General features: G+C 38.5%; 1 protein-coding gene and 1 non-coding gene across 2 annotated transcripts; one reads left to right on the forward strand and one right to left on the reverse strand.

The window, feature by feature from the left end:
• Nucleotides 1-10,316: 10,316 nt before the first annotated feature.
• On the reverse strand, nt 10,317-11,734 carry LOC126419642 (uncharacterized). The gene is made up of 3 exons (XM_050086831.1): nt 11,671-11,734; nt 11,401-11,486; nt 10,317-11,297 (listed from the first exon to the last, which is right to left on the reverse strand). The coding sequence occupies exons 1-3, from the start codon at nt 11,732-11,734 to the stop codon at nt 10,317-10,319; spliced, it is 1,131 nt and encodes a 376-aa protein (XP_049942788.1).
• Nucleotides 11,735-13,933: 2,199 nt separating this feature from the next.
• Nucleotides 13,934-14,010, forward strand: Trnal-uaa (transfer RNA leucine (anticodon UAA)). The gene has a single exon. It is a non-coding gene; the product is annotated as a tRNA-Leu (tRNA).
• The last annotated feature ends 227 nt before the right edge of the window (nt 14,011-14,237 follow it).

Consider the following 14,237-nt stretch of genomic DNA (forward strand, 5'->3'; position numbering starts at 1 on the left):
TAACTTACGAACTCACAACAATTCGAAAGTAACTGATCACTACAGACAACATATTCATACCAGGTGCTTTAGTGCTTCACAAAAAACGTAAGCAGGGAGCCCTCAAGATCGCTGGCCGCAACCATCCCTCCCCCCCCCCCCCCCCTTTCGGACCCTGTTTGACTCGGCTGACAGCCTGAGAGGACTTCATCGACATTCATTATTCTTTTGTGCTTGACCATTGTCAAGACCCTTTCTGCTCTGGAGTCCACAGCGCTCCCAAAACACAACTACAAACTGCTAGTGGCCCCTCACTGACCATTCCAGATCACGCATATGTCGTCGTTTTCTGGACTGTGCCCACAGTTTTCTTTCTCATACCTGCAGATAATTTCCAACCAACCCAGGCACAGTAGTAGGTCCTTAATTGTTCGAGATTTGTGGCGAAAACCCTTCCCCTTTTATATATTACCAATATTAGAAAAATCTACAACCTATTTGCCTATGTCTGTCTTAATATTAGAGTATTATGTAAAATCTTAAATGAACCAATCGAGAACTTTCCGAGACTTGTGATAACTATGATCAAACTTCATACACAGCTCGTCCTTTGTTCTGAAAGCGTCTGACATTAGAACCATCAAACAGATCGGAATTATTTTTCGTTTGTTTTTTATGCCAAATATACCATTACTATTCACACTTACAAACGCTGCAAAATATATTCAACCAAAACCGTCGAAATGTTCTCAAGTGATAATCTTCCAGAATTAACTTTAATTTCCAAATTTTAGAGAGGATTATCCAAAAAATGACAGAAGGACACCCTCAACTTCATAGTATAAAGTAGTACATGGAAAACCCATATGCACCATCACTTTAAAAAGTACCATGAAATGACCAAACATGATACGTCTGCATCCCCACACTGCTTCTCGACTGATTGATGTATGACAATTGCTCCTTTCCTTCTCCTATCTGTTCACGTTCAGTAACATTTTAAATTCTGATGTTTCAGTAATACCAAATGTTTAAGTCATTCTCATCATAATACGGAAGTCTTATATTACTGAAATTCTGAAATTTTTACGTAAATGTTGCACCTGGTAACGAGTTTCACAGTTTGCCGATACTTACAGAGAATTCATTTGATAAGATTTGCATGTATGCAGATTTATTTGGCAACACATCGCTACTGGTTCTGCATCACAGACATTTTTGCGTATCAACAATGGTCTCTACAGTCTATGTATAGCGTTATGTGCTACCCACAATGTAAAAATATGTTTTCGATATTAACTCACTACTTTATGTTACATTATTTTTTTACATAACAAGGAGTTTATAAGTAGCAAAATTTATCCATCCCATGCAAAGCTATCATAGCTTACCATAACATTCTAGTATCGAACATTTCCAAAATCTTTAGCATTTTAGTTACATGTCGAGGTTATGGGTTTAATCATTTCTAAATATCTCAGCAACGGATTTGGAGGTTATGGGTTTTAATCCTTTCAAAATGTCTTAGCAACGGATGCTGGTAGCCCCTTTCATCACAAGAGGACTGTCGCTTGTTGTATATGTATTCAGGAGGCCATTCTGTCAAATGTAAGAGTGAATTCACTGTTCTACATCAGGTGCAGTGGGGAAAAAATGCGTGTGAATTTCTGAGGGACCAAGCTGATTCTGTCATCGGTCCATAGACTTGCACACTACTTAAAGTAACTTAAACTAATGTATCCTAAGAGCAACAAACACACCCATGCCTAAGAATGATTCCAACCTTCGGCAGGACGCGCAATCCGTGACATGGCGCGTGAAACTACGAGGCCACTCTGCATGGCAGGTTCAATGGAAAGACTTATGTTCTCTTCCGACTGAATGTCTCAAGTGCAATACAGACCAATCAGCCAAACAGCGAGATCGGAAACATGCGAGACAGTCTATGAATATTGGAAAAAGGTTCAAATGGTTCTGAGCACTATGTGACTTAACATCTGACGTCATCAGTCCCCTAGAACATAGAACTACTTAAACCTAACTAATCTGACAACACACTCATCCAAGCCCAAGGCAGGATTCGAACCTGCAACCGTAGCGGTCGCGCGGTTCCAGACTAATGCGCCTGGAAACGATCGGCCACACTGGTCGGTTTCAATACTGGAACACGAAGGGAGAACATACCATTCAGATAAGTGCTAGGCCTTGTGGTAATGCAGGGACATTAGCAAGCTGACATGGCAGCTATGGATGCTTGCTATGAAGATTATATTGTGCGGCATACAGTGACTGGGTGTTTTAATCTATTTGTTGACGAAGAGTGATATAAAAGTGTTCGTTTTTCCACCTAGGTGTGGTAGGTTTATTTACAACGTTTTATACAATTTTTGTAGAGTGTAGTGACAGCTATCAGTCACTGCAAGCAATGGCCAGATGCATCGTCAACATCGGCTTGAAACGATACTTCATGCAAAGTTGGTGTTCACGTACGACCAAGAACACATTGATTTATGTTCAGCTGGGGTGGTGTAAGTGCCTACGGGCTCAGTGACACTGAACCTACAAAACCCCCTGACCGCCTTTTGGTGCACTCCTTCTGGTATCACTTCGACGTGCTTTAAGATACATGGTCGAAGAGGTCCCAAGCGCGAGTTGACCATTGTGGGAGGAATTCTTTACCTCCATAAACTGGAAAATCCCGAATTACAAAACGTAAGTACTGGAAACTGACTTGAAATAACCTCAACTACAAGTAGCACAAGTTGAAAATACAGCTTCAGTTTTCAAGTAATTTTTATTCAAAATAAAAGAACCTTACAACTTAAGACGCATTTGAAAACTCTGCTATAATTCTCAGTTGCGGATGTTCCTCTGACACGATTGTCTGTCAACTCCAAGTTTTTGCGACGTCTAAATTCATTCTGAAAACACTTTATATTCTAGCTCTACTGGTTTAGGAGGATCTGTTCCCACGGATTTTCCAAGTCTTTGTACAGAGAGAGTTACTGGCTAGAACTATTCTGTCTGACTGAAATGAGACAGTCGTATGAAGTGAGCCCACACCTATTGTAAGACACACAGACTGCCCCAGCTATTCTCTTACGAGTTCATAAAGAGAGCTGATACTACTGCAGCTACTTCTGCCTAGCCCTGCCTGTCTCCCCCATGCTTCTCTCTGTATCTCTGACTTCCTCAGCTTCACTGCTCGGGGCACCCTGCAACTGTCCCTAACATGACGTGAAACGGCGCCAACGGCCTGACGCCACCTTTTTATTTATTTATTTATTCATTTATTTACTGTTTCGTGGGACCAAATTAAGGAGAAGTCTCCATGGCCATGGAACGAGTCAATACATGAAATTATAACACGATTGTAGAAACAGATAAAATGAAATATAAAAAACATATTCAGGCGACAATTCGTAAGTTTAAATAAAGAAAATCAACAATGAAACAATGGGATCTGCTTAATTTTTTAGCTCTTCCATGATCCTAAACAGAATAGAAGGAGTGAGCCATGAGGAAACTCTTCAGTTTAGACTTAAAAGAGATTGGGCTACTGCTAAGACCTTTGAGTTCTTGTGGTAGCTTATTGAAAATGGATGCAGCAGAATATTGCACTTCTTTCTGCACAGGAGCCAAGGAAGGGCATTCCACATGAGTAGATAGTATATGGGGCTTCTGGAACACTTTGAGGACGTATACGTACCGTCCTTAGCACCGTACCCATACGTGACGTCACAACTGCTCGCTGCTTGCTCTGGCAGCTCTCCAGTGCAGATGTTACGCACGTGCGCGCGCACACACACACACACACACACACACACACACACACACATACACACACACACACACACACAAATTCATCATGTACTATGCATTTAATTTTTTTATTTTCTTTTTACAAATTTATCCAGCTGTTGTGTGCATTGCTGAATCCAAGCCACTTTACCAAAGCTTTTCTTCCTCTCTTCCGTATTATTTTCTCCACAATATATGATGATGGATATTTAGTTTTTTGCAACTCTTCAACATAGAAAGCTCCAGCTATGGGCTGTGATTTGTAGTCTTCAAGGAGATACGTTCTCGGATTGGTTTCTTGCACTTTACGTATTTTGAAAATTTCCGTGGACCAGTTGGCGGTGTACCCTTTGTCTAAGACTGTTTTCTGTTTACTAATTCTGACGTAATCACCAACTTTGAGTTTTGACCGCCGTGGATCAATCATTTTAATTTTGTTATACACAGTAAATAGAAGACTATTATCTTTTACATCCACTGGTCGCATTTTAATCGTTCCGTGTGTCATGTGATTATACTGATGGACCAGATCTTGCACAGTGTTAATCCATTTGTAGGAGCCCTGAGCAGTAAATTTTCGGAACATAAGACTCTTGAGAGTTCTGTTAAAGCGTTCAACTACGGAAGCTTTCATATTTGAAAAAGTGGAGTAGTGATTAATTCTGAGTTTCTGCATTAACTTTTTAAAACTAGTATTGTAGAATTCTTTTCCCTGATCAGTTTGTAAATTTACTGGGGCCCGCTTACTTTTTATATATATATTTTTTAAGTGCGTTTGCAACTGCAATTCCAGTTTTAGTCTTCAGAGCAGCGACCCATGCATATTTTGAATAAACGTCAATTACTGTTAACAAATACTTATACCCAGAATTCCATTTAGAATATGCAATCATATCGACTAAGTCTGCTTGATGGAGATCATCAAGTCCTTTCGTGATAACTGACCGCCTGGGGTATGTTCGGCGAGCAGGACGATGAAGCTCATCAGCAATGGCAGCTTGCATCTTCTTCTTTTCTTTCTTCTAACTTGCTACTTACTGAAGGCAATATGCTTTTCGAAATGACACAGTTGTGATAGAAATGTTTGCTTATATGGAGCTGGAAGGGGGGCGGAGACACGAGGAGGAGAAAGAGGAGCAAGGGGGGAAAAAAAAGAAAGATAACACGTATTTTAGGAAGACGTTTTATTTTCAAAATACCATCGCATAATTAATCGTACATTAGTCTTTGCTAAACATCGATCATTTTCCTCATCAGCAATATTGAAAGATTTTTTGAGCAATTTCAATGATGGACAGTCCAGAGATTGCATGTTAACTACTCTGCCATGATCTGTGCCCAATAAAGTCGTCGTCCAATCTGCTTTTTCCAGACCCATTACCATAATGTAGTCACAAGATTTGCACAACTCCCAGAGCGTATTTCTCGCAGTAAGTAGTGACACTCCATCCATTCCCCACTGCTGATGAAGGTGATTGCGTGTCACCCACGAGTTTATCCTCTGAGTTTTCTCCGATAAGGTGCTGAATGCTAAAACTTGTGCGATAGTGACAAACTGCTCTGCAATAACTTGATTGCCGTCCACGAGGATAGCAGCAGCTTGTTTAGGCACAAAATTATTTGCATCGTCTTTGAATCCTTGCAGGTCTACGAAAGCTATCTTCATTCTGTCATGATGTGAGAAGGAAAAAAGAAAAAAAAAGTTGATGAAGGTATCGTCTAATTTCGTTTAATGTTTTGCTAGTATCATTGTAAATCCCAATCCATCACCGACTTCTCTTACCTGACAAACAGATAATGTCTCTCTCTCTCTCTCTCTACAGACGATAATGGCGATGATAAGAGGAGCAGCCACCTCGGTGAAACGTAGACTGATAGCAGCTCTCTAAAAGCATCTCATTTTATCTGCTATTTTTCAAAGCAAAAAAAAATATATATATATGGATGTAGAGGATGCTGTATGTCAATAATAGCAATGTTAGCAAACAGCAGGAGGTTCGCAGCTGTTCCAGGAGGGGGGCTTTAAACCCCAGCTGTGTAAAAGGAAGACAAGAAGACGAAGTCCGCTGGCAAAAAAAAAAAAAAAAAAAGAAAAGAAAAAAAAAATTTCATTGCGGAAGGGCATAGTGAACATCTGCGCATGTGATCGTGGCTGGCGGGACGTACCGTTTTTTCTTGTTCTCAACCATCTGGTGTAAGCAGTTACATCATCATCGCCCTTGCTTTCGGGCTGGCGGTCATTGTCCTCGTGCAACAGCTGATGTTATGTGAACGCATAGGCAATTCTAGCTGCTTTGTATCCTGTAAGCAAGAATGCGCACCGTGTGTCTGCCTATTTTGCACATGCAAAGAAATTGAACTTTTCTAATATACCGTTTCCTACAGAGCTAAAGCATGTCCATATATTCGAAAAGCAGAATGAAAGTGTGTCTGTCAATGTGTACGGTATACAGTACTCGGATTATGAGTGGATGGTTGTTGAAGAAGAGGGAGAAGCGGATGAGGAGAGAGAGGGGGCAAGAAGGAGGACGAGGGAAAGGTCGAAAGATATCCGAGTTATACCACTGCATATTACAAAGTACGAAAGAGAAAAACATGTAAATTTATTAATGTTGCAGCTAGAATATACAAATATAAATCATTTTTATTATATAAAAAGTTTGTCAAAGCTAGCACATTATAGCATTACTGCTCATCATAAGTCTGTCGTGATATGCCCCCGTTGTCTGTCTTATTTCCATGCAAAACAGAAGTTAGAAGCACACTTGCTTGACTGTGCGCAGTTTAAGCCAGTCAACACTATCATGCCAAATGAGCACAATAAATATATAAAATTTTCCAATTTCAGAAAAAAGCTAAAGCTGCCTTTTATAATATATGCGGACACTGAGTGCATGCTGCAACCAGTTGCTGGCTGCAGTAGAAGTAGTAACTCTGATCAAATACATTTACATACACCATTTAGTATTGCATATTACATACATTGTACTTATAATGATGACTATTCGGAATTTCAGTTGTATCGCGGTCGTGATTGCATGCAGTGGTTCACGAAACAGCTGTATGCAATTGCTGAGTATGTGAACGGTTTCTTATTACAAAATAAAGAGATTATATTAAGCCCAGAGGAAGAATCAGTCTTTCACTCTGCAAAGATCTGTCGTATTTGTAAGGAAGCCTTTGAGGCAGGCGATGTGAAGCATCGTGACCATTGTCATTTTACAGGCGAGTACCGCGGTGCAGCGCATGCTAGCTGCAATGTAAACTACAGACCTCTGTTTACAGTGCCTGTCGTATTCCACAATCTGTCCAATTATGATAGTCATTTCGTAATTACAAATATTTGCGAGCAACTAGTGAATGAGACCGGGAGGAGAAAAACTAAATTAAATCCAGGCCGCGTTTCTATATTACCATCGAATATGGAGAAATACAAATCTTTCACGAAGAGCATTCAAGTAACACGTAAAGACCGGCACTGCTACATAAATTTCCGATTTATAGATTCATTTAATTTTTTATCATGCTCGCTAGAAAAGTGTGCATCTTACCTAAAGCCAGAGGAATGCAGGATAATGAGAAAATACTTTCCTGATGATCGTGAATTTTATTTAGTCAATCAGAAGGGTATATTTCCATATGAGTATGTGAGTGATGAGAGTGTTTTATCAGAAGAACACTTACCGCCGATTCAGGAATTTAAAAGTTTGCTGACTGGTGGAAGAACTGTCTCAGAGTGTGATTATCAAAGGGCGTGTAATGCTTGGCATTTGTTCAAGTGCAAGACACTGGGGGAATACTCTGATCTTTATTTAAAAATTGATGTGTTATTGTTAAGCGATGTTTTTGAAAATTTTCGAAATCTCTGCATTAAAACCTATGAGTTAGATCCCGCGCATTATGTTACTTCACCTGGATTGGCTTGGGATGCATTATTGAAAACCACCAAAGCAGAATTAGAACTCATCACAGACATTGAGCAACTTCAATTCGTCGAACGAGGTATTAGAGGCGGCATTGTTCACTGCTCGTGTAGACATGCTGTGGCAAACAACAGGTTCATGTCTAATTATGATGAAAATACTGATGAATCCTACATTATTTACCTTGATGTAAATAGCCTTTACAGTTGGGCAATGATGCAGTACCTCCCAGTTTCACATTTTTCTTGGCTCAACGCTGAAATTGTTAAAACTTTTGACGTAAACAACATACCGGATGACTCTGATATAGGCTACATTCTGGAAGTAGATCTTGAATATCCTGAAAACATCCACGATATGCATTCTGATCTACCACTATGTCCTGAGAAAATGATACCACCATCTAGCTGTGTGGTAGGCAAGGCTAGTGCTCCCAAAAAATTAATTTCTACTTTGTATGATAAGAAAAATTATGTAATTCATTATAGAAATCTCAAACAGTGTTTGCAACATAATTTGAAATTGAGAAAGATTCACAGAGTACTGTCGTTCAGACAACTTCCATGGATGAAACCATACATCGATATTAACGCACAGAAACGTATGGCAGCAAATAACGATTTTGAAAAGAATTTTTTTAAGCTAATGAATAACAGCGTCTTTGGTAAGACAATGCAAAATGTACGAAAGATGAGGGACATAAAACTAGTAACTTCATGGGATGGTAAATATGGAGCATCTGCAATGATTGCAAAACCAAATTTCAAAAGGAGCGTTATATTTCAGGAGAATTTAGTTGGTATTGAATTAGACAAACTCAATGTAGTGTTTGACAAGCCTATATCTGTAGGTATGGCGATTTTAGACATTTCAAAGACGCGTCTTGTTGACTTTCATTATGGGTATATACTGAACAAGTTCCCTGTAAAAGATGTAAAACTGTGTTACACTGATACCGATAGTTTAATTTACCATATTAAAACTCAAAATATTTATGAGGATATCAAAAGTGATGTGCAAAAATGGTTTGATACTTCAGGTTTTCCCATTAATAACAGATTTAACATTCCACTTGTGAATAAAAAGGAGGTTGGACTATTGAAAGATGAATTAAACGGTGAACTTATTACTGAGTTCATAGGCCTGAGAGCTAAAATGTATGCACTAGAGACCGAATCACTACGTGTAATGCAGAGAGCGAAAGGTATAAAACAGTCATCTATTAAAGCATTGAGCATCGATGATTATCGAGAATGTATGTTGAATTTAGATGTTAAAACTTCTGTACAGTATATTATTCAATCAAAGTCTCATGTGGTATCAACTGTTAAACAACAAAAGCTTGGTTTGTCTGCACATGATGATAAACGTTTTATACTGTCAGATAAGGTAAATACTTTAGCGTGGGGTCACTACCAACTGAAAAACAAAGAAAACTTGACAAACGTCTGACTAATTTTATTGTGTGTGTGTGTGTGTGTGTGTGTGTGTGCAATACTGTCATTCAGACAACTTCCATGTGAATTTGTAACTGATTTGTATACAGAAAATAACAAAACATTATATATTCATTGTAACTTTTTCTTTATTTACTGAGTGAAATTAAAAAAAAACCACATACAATAATTGTTATTTTATTTCATCCGAAATTTCCTTTCTGCACTCTTTACAATTCTTTTTAATAGGAGGTGGTCCATCAATTTGACAACGTGCATTCACATTATAATGCTTGTAACAATGTTGATACTTAGAAATAAGAGCATCATTTTGAAACACTTGTGGTAAACTGTGAAATATATGAGAAAGATCACATAAAGAGGGTTACAACTGTTTAGGAAATAAGTAATAATCAATTGCATTTAGATTTTGACACTGTTGCACAGTAAGTTTCCTATAAATTCGAGAGGGCAGTTTACAAACATTTTTCGATTTAATCCACTCGAACAAGAAGTAAGCATCATCATCATCAGCAACAGAAGCAGCAGCATCAGCAGCAGCAGCAGCACCTTTCTCTTTCTTATTAGCACAGTCCAATCCATAATCTTCCAATCGTAGCATTTCAACATCTTTATGAATAATAATAATTTGTTCTAGAATATTTAGGACGAGTGGACAGAGCAGATTTTTTGAATACACTAATGTTTTACAGTCACTGTTCTCTTTTAGCAATGAATCGAGTGAACAATTCAGTGCCCTGAAAGAGGCCTCCATGTTATGAACTTGCAGTACACATTCACAACCATCACTTAAATTAGTCACTAACACTATCACTGGATGATTCTCGGACTTAGCGGTAATTATTATAACTTTGTTCATATTTCCTTCTCACAAGCTACTGGTGTGGGGGGAGCAAACAGGACGACAATGATCAGATGCTTGCACTTCTTTTCCCCCCTCTTATATATATATCTCTGAGTATGCCTTATGTGACCTGATTGGCTGGACGGGGAACAAATCCTCCTTACACGACATCTATTTTTTTTTTTTTTCTTTCCAGCTTCCCATGTCTTTTCCCCTCCCATTCTATATCCGCGTACGCTTTGTGACTTGATTGGTTGATGGAGTCATTTCAATCACTGAATCATGAATGACCAGGCAGTAAGCTATTGTATTTTACGCAAATGCTTCTTTTGTTTCTATTTCAATCTTCATGTCAACGACCGAAGATTTCAGTGTTTCGTCTTGATGAGAACAATCAATGAAAAATATAGGACAGTTCTGAAATTCAGTACGGTTCATGAGCGGGTTCCCTCTTCTTACACTGCTATCTCCATAATACAGCGATTGAAAATTGGCATACATTTCAAACGCCTGTGCAGTATTCTTCATGTCAAAATCAACAGCAAAATTCTCCTCTGGGAATTTAGAAGAATTTAAATACACCTTCAAGTTTGATATGTTTATTTTGTCGAATACACTAGAGTCAGCAGTAATCAAATTTCTGTTTGACTGAAAAGCCAATATTACATACCTTGCTGTTTCAAGAGCTGTATTAAATTTAATTTGCCATGTCCATGAGTTAATTTCTGGCGCAATGCTTTCAACCAAATCCCAGTGACGAAAAGGTAGAGTCAAAGTGATATCATTTTTTAAGATATTCCACAGTGATATTTGTTGCTTTTCAGACACCTGAACATGCGGCATTTCCCAGTGAACTTTTTCCAACACAATTTTTGATTTAGTATCTGCTTTATCTGAGACAATACAGTTAATATCTTGCCTGCTACGAATCAGTATCAGTTCATGGCGAGCATTTAAAATAATCTTTTTGTAATCCTCTGCAAAGCCTATGATCATTTTAAGCGGAATGCAAAAATTAAAACGACCATCATCATCGTCGACTAACTCTTTCAATTCGCCTCCTGCCCCCCATCCGGCATTTTGTAATGCATTTGCGTCACCTGGTGTAAAAGAAGCATATCCTTTCATTAATGTTGCAATTCCTGGATTACGTACATGATCGATAATTTGGTTATTGAGACGGTACTGAATATCCGAAAACAGATGAAGTGCACAGTTTTTTGTTAACTCAATATCAGTAGCTTTTCCCTTTCCCTCTGCATTGACAAGTCGTCCTTCTATATACAGCAGACTCTCGGAAGGAAGCAGGTAAGTGTTTTCATTTTGTATAACAATTGATATGGAATCGTTCTGAGCAAAAGCCGGTTGACCAAAAGGTTTACTGAAGGCGACTAACCGAGTCGTCGACGAGAATTTTTTCTCTTAAATTCAACATTTCTTTTTCCTTAGCTTCCTCCTCCTCCTCCTCCTCCTGTTTGATCACTGAAAGTCGGACGACTCGAATGAGAGTTTGCAGATGAAGGTATCAGTATTTATAGCACTCTGTATCCCTGTGACGACAGAATTTCTCTGTTGTGTGGAGTTAAAACATTTTTGACTTTTCTCTTCTTTGCTTTTCTTTTCCTCTTCTTCTTCTTCTTCTCCTCCTCCTCCTTGTTATTATTGCTCTCATTGTCAAGGTATCTTGTGTCCTTGCTTATGCAGGCATTCTGTTTGTATACGATACCCATTACCGTATTTTCCTCAAATGTAATCGCACAGTTATCTCTTCCCCGTCAAAATGAACAAGATTTCCCTCTTGATCTCTAATTGACACACTTAATTCTGAAACGTATCTTGCAACTACTGGCATATAAATGGGTGAATTCGGTGTTTCCACAATCTTATATCCTGGTGGTACAGCAGGCCAGAACTGATGCAATGTATGTGTAGGTTCCCCATTGTGAAATGAACCTCCTGAGATGTTACAGTCAACACACAAGACATTAACGCTTTGAATGTTAACTGAATATTCGGCAGTCTTCAAGACTTTTTTATCCACTACAGTTTTTGCAAACCCTAAAACTGAACCTATGTTGTCTGGGAGATTAAAATCTATAGTAAGATTACTCCTAATCTGACATCGATTCAGTGTTTTATTGAAGGTAATATTTAATTGCAAGTCATGCTTTTTCTTATTTATCGAGTTATCACTGCTAACCTTCAAGTTGTATGCTTCAATTTCTTTCAATAATGCTGAAAAAATGTCGTGCAGTTCATATGTTCCATGTTTCAGACTAACTTTATCCAAAATTTCTACATCATTCAAATAGTTGTAGAAGTAGAGATTATTATTTAACGATGTAATATTGGGAATGGAATTATATGTAAAAAGGTTTAGCAGAGCAATTTCGTAAACATGTGAGGATAAATTCAATGCAGGATTGAAGACAGCAGTTAGAAGTGATTCTTTACCCGTCAGACTTAACGTTATGCCGTGTTCAATGTCCATTGTTAGACTACAACTATACCCTACAAGACTGTCTGTTTTATATTGAATTCAGAAACATTAAACATAAATGACCACATCTCTGGCTGTTAAGTGACTGAAATGTATTGTAGTTATATTTTATCGTACAGTTTTTCAGATACCTTACTATTTCTGGAGGAGGTGGTAAATTTCCAAAGCTGTCGAAATAGTAGACAATTTTGCCTTCCTTTCTGTAAGCTACCCAGTGTGAACCTGGTTCCTCTTCAGTATTGAGATTAATAATTGCACACTCACAAGTGTTAGGTCTTGAAGGTAAAGTATCTCTCATAAAGACACCTCGAAAGTGTGCTATCTGCAGCTTTTTAGCATAGTGTTCTAAGTCAATGTTGGTAAGAGGTCTTGTAGGAAGACTGTTCATGGAGAACTTTTTTTTTTTATTATTCCTTGTTCCATTTATACCGGCCAGATACAGACCGATTCCGTTTTTCCTGTATGGACCCAAGTACAGCCCTTTTCCATCACGCAAAGCAATTGCTTCAAGTACACGATGATGCCTCTGCATTTCAGCTAACTCCTTTCGAGCACTTTTCGCATCATTAACAGCTTTAGCAATTCCAGCAGCACCTCCGGCTAATCCTCCAAGTGCTGATAAAGCAGCAAATATTGGAATTAGAGGTATTATTCCACCTGTTTTGGGCACAGGTATTATACGTTCTCTGTCTAATAATTTCCCCACAGCTTTCGTCGGAGCAACCTGTGATGCGATTTTACGAGCCACTTTCACAACTGTCATCAGATTAGCACCAGGCTTCAAGTACTTAAGTCCACTTTGAACTTTTTTAATTACTTTGTTCAGTATATTACCACCTTTCTTTCGTCCAGAACTTTTCTTCTTCTTCTTCTTCTTCTTATTCAAACCCATACCCATTTTAACTTTAGCTTTCATTGCTCCAGTTACTGCCAGCGCAGCTAACTTTTCCTTCAAATTAGCGTCTTTTGCTTTTACTCTACTCCACGCTTTTCTAGCCAGAATTCTATCTGCTTGATGTCTGTCAGGCAAACTGTCTGGATGAGTTGCATAAGCTATGTCATGTTCTTTACACGCCTCATCTAGTGGATTGATACCGACATCACCTCTTTTGAGTCTTTCCTCTAACATTGTGCCAGGACCACAGTAGGAGTAGCCAGGTATGTGAAGTTCAACAGGTAGTTTATTAATCATGCGGTTAAGTAGGGAACCACCATGTTTTTTTTGTCCCTCTCTTATTCTTCCCCTTTCTCAACTTATTTTGCTTGTTGTTGTTGTTGCGATGCTTCTTCATAGCTTGAGTGTTAACTAACGACTGGTCTTTTTGACACCCAGAATGCTCTATTATAACAGTATTTGTAAGATAGGAATTGTTTTCTCCAAAAAAAAAAAAAAAAAAAAAAAGAAAATGGTGGCGCTTGTTACAAATCTGTCAGATTGGCCGAGTGGTTAAGGCGCTAGATTTAATATCGTGTGGGGGAGTGTGGGTTCGAATCCCACATCTGACAATTTTTTTTTTTCATAATCATGATCATTGCCCGAGTGCTAACTTTGCCACCTAGAGTGCTTTATTATAATATTAATTGTAAGATACGTAGAGTCCTTAGTGTACTTAAAGATGCAATTCAGGAAACATGCACTTCAACTTCCTATTAGACCTATTGCTGAACACAGAAATGAACTGCAAAGGCAAGATCGTAGGCATGGTGATCTATTTCCTGATATGATTAGGTGT

This window comes from Schistocerca serialis, chromosome 9 (assembly GCF_023864345.2).
Source record: "Schistocerca serialis cubense isolate TAMUIC-IGC-003099 chromosome 9, iqSchSeri2.2, whole genome shotgun sequence".
NCBI lineage: Eukaryota > Metazoa > Arthropoda > Insecta > Orthoptera > Acrididae > Schistocerca > Schistocerca serialis.

Excerpts from the sequence above, each read along its gene's own strand:
- LOC126419642 (XM_050086831.1), bottom strand. The coding sequence starts at position 11,734 with ATGGGTATCGTATACAAACAGAATGCCTGCATAAGCAAGGACACAAGA. Across the intron at positions 11,487-11,670 it reads AAGATACCTTGACAATGAGA|TGATCAAACAGGAGGAGGAG; the intron begins GCAATAATAACA and ends TCCGACTTTCAG. Across the intron at positions 11,298-11,400 it reads AAATTCTCGTCGACGACTCG|AGTCTGCTGTATATAGAAGG; the intron begins GTTAGTCGCCTT and ends CTTCCTTCCGAG.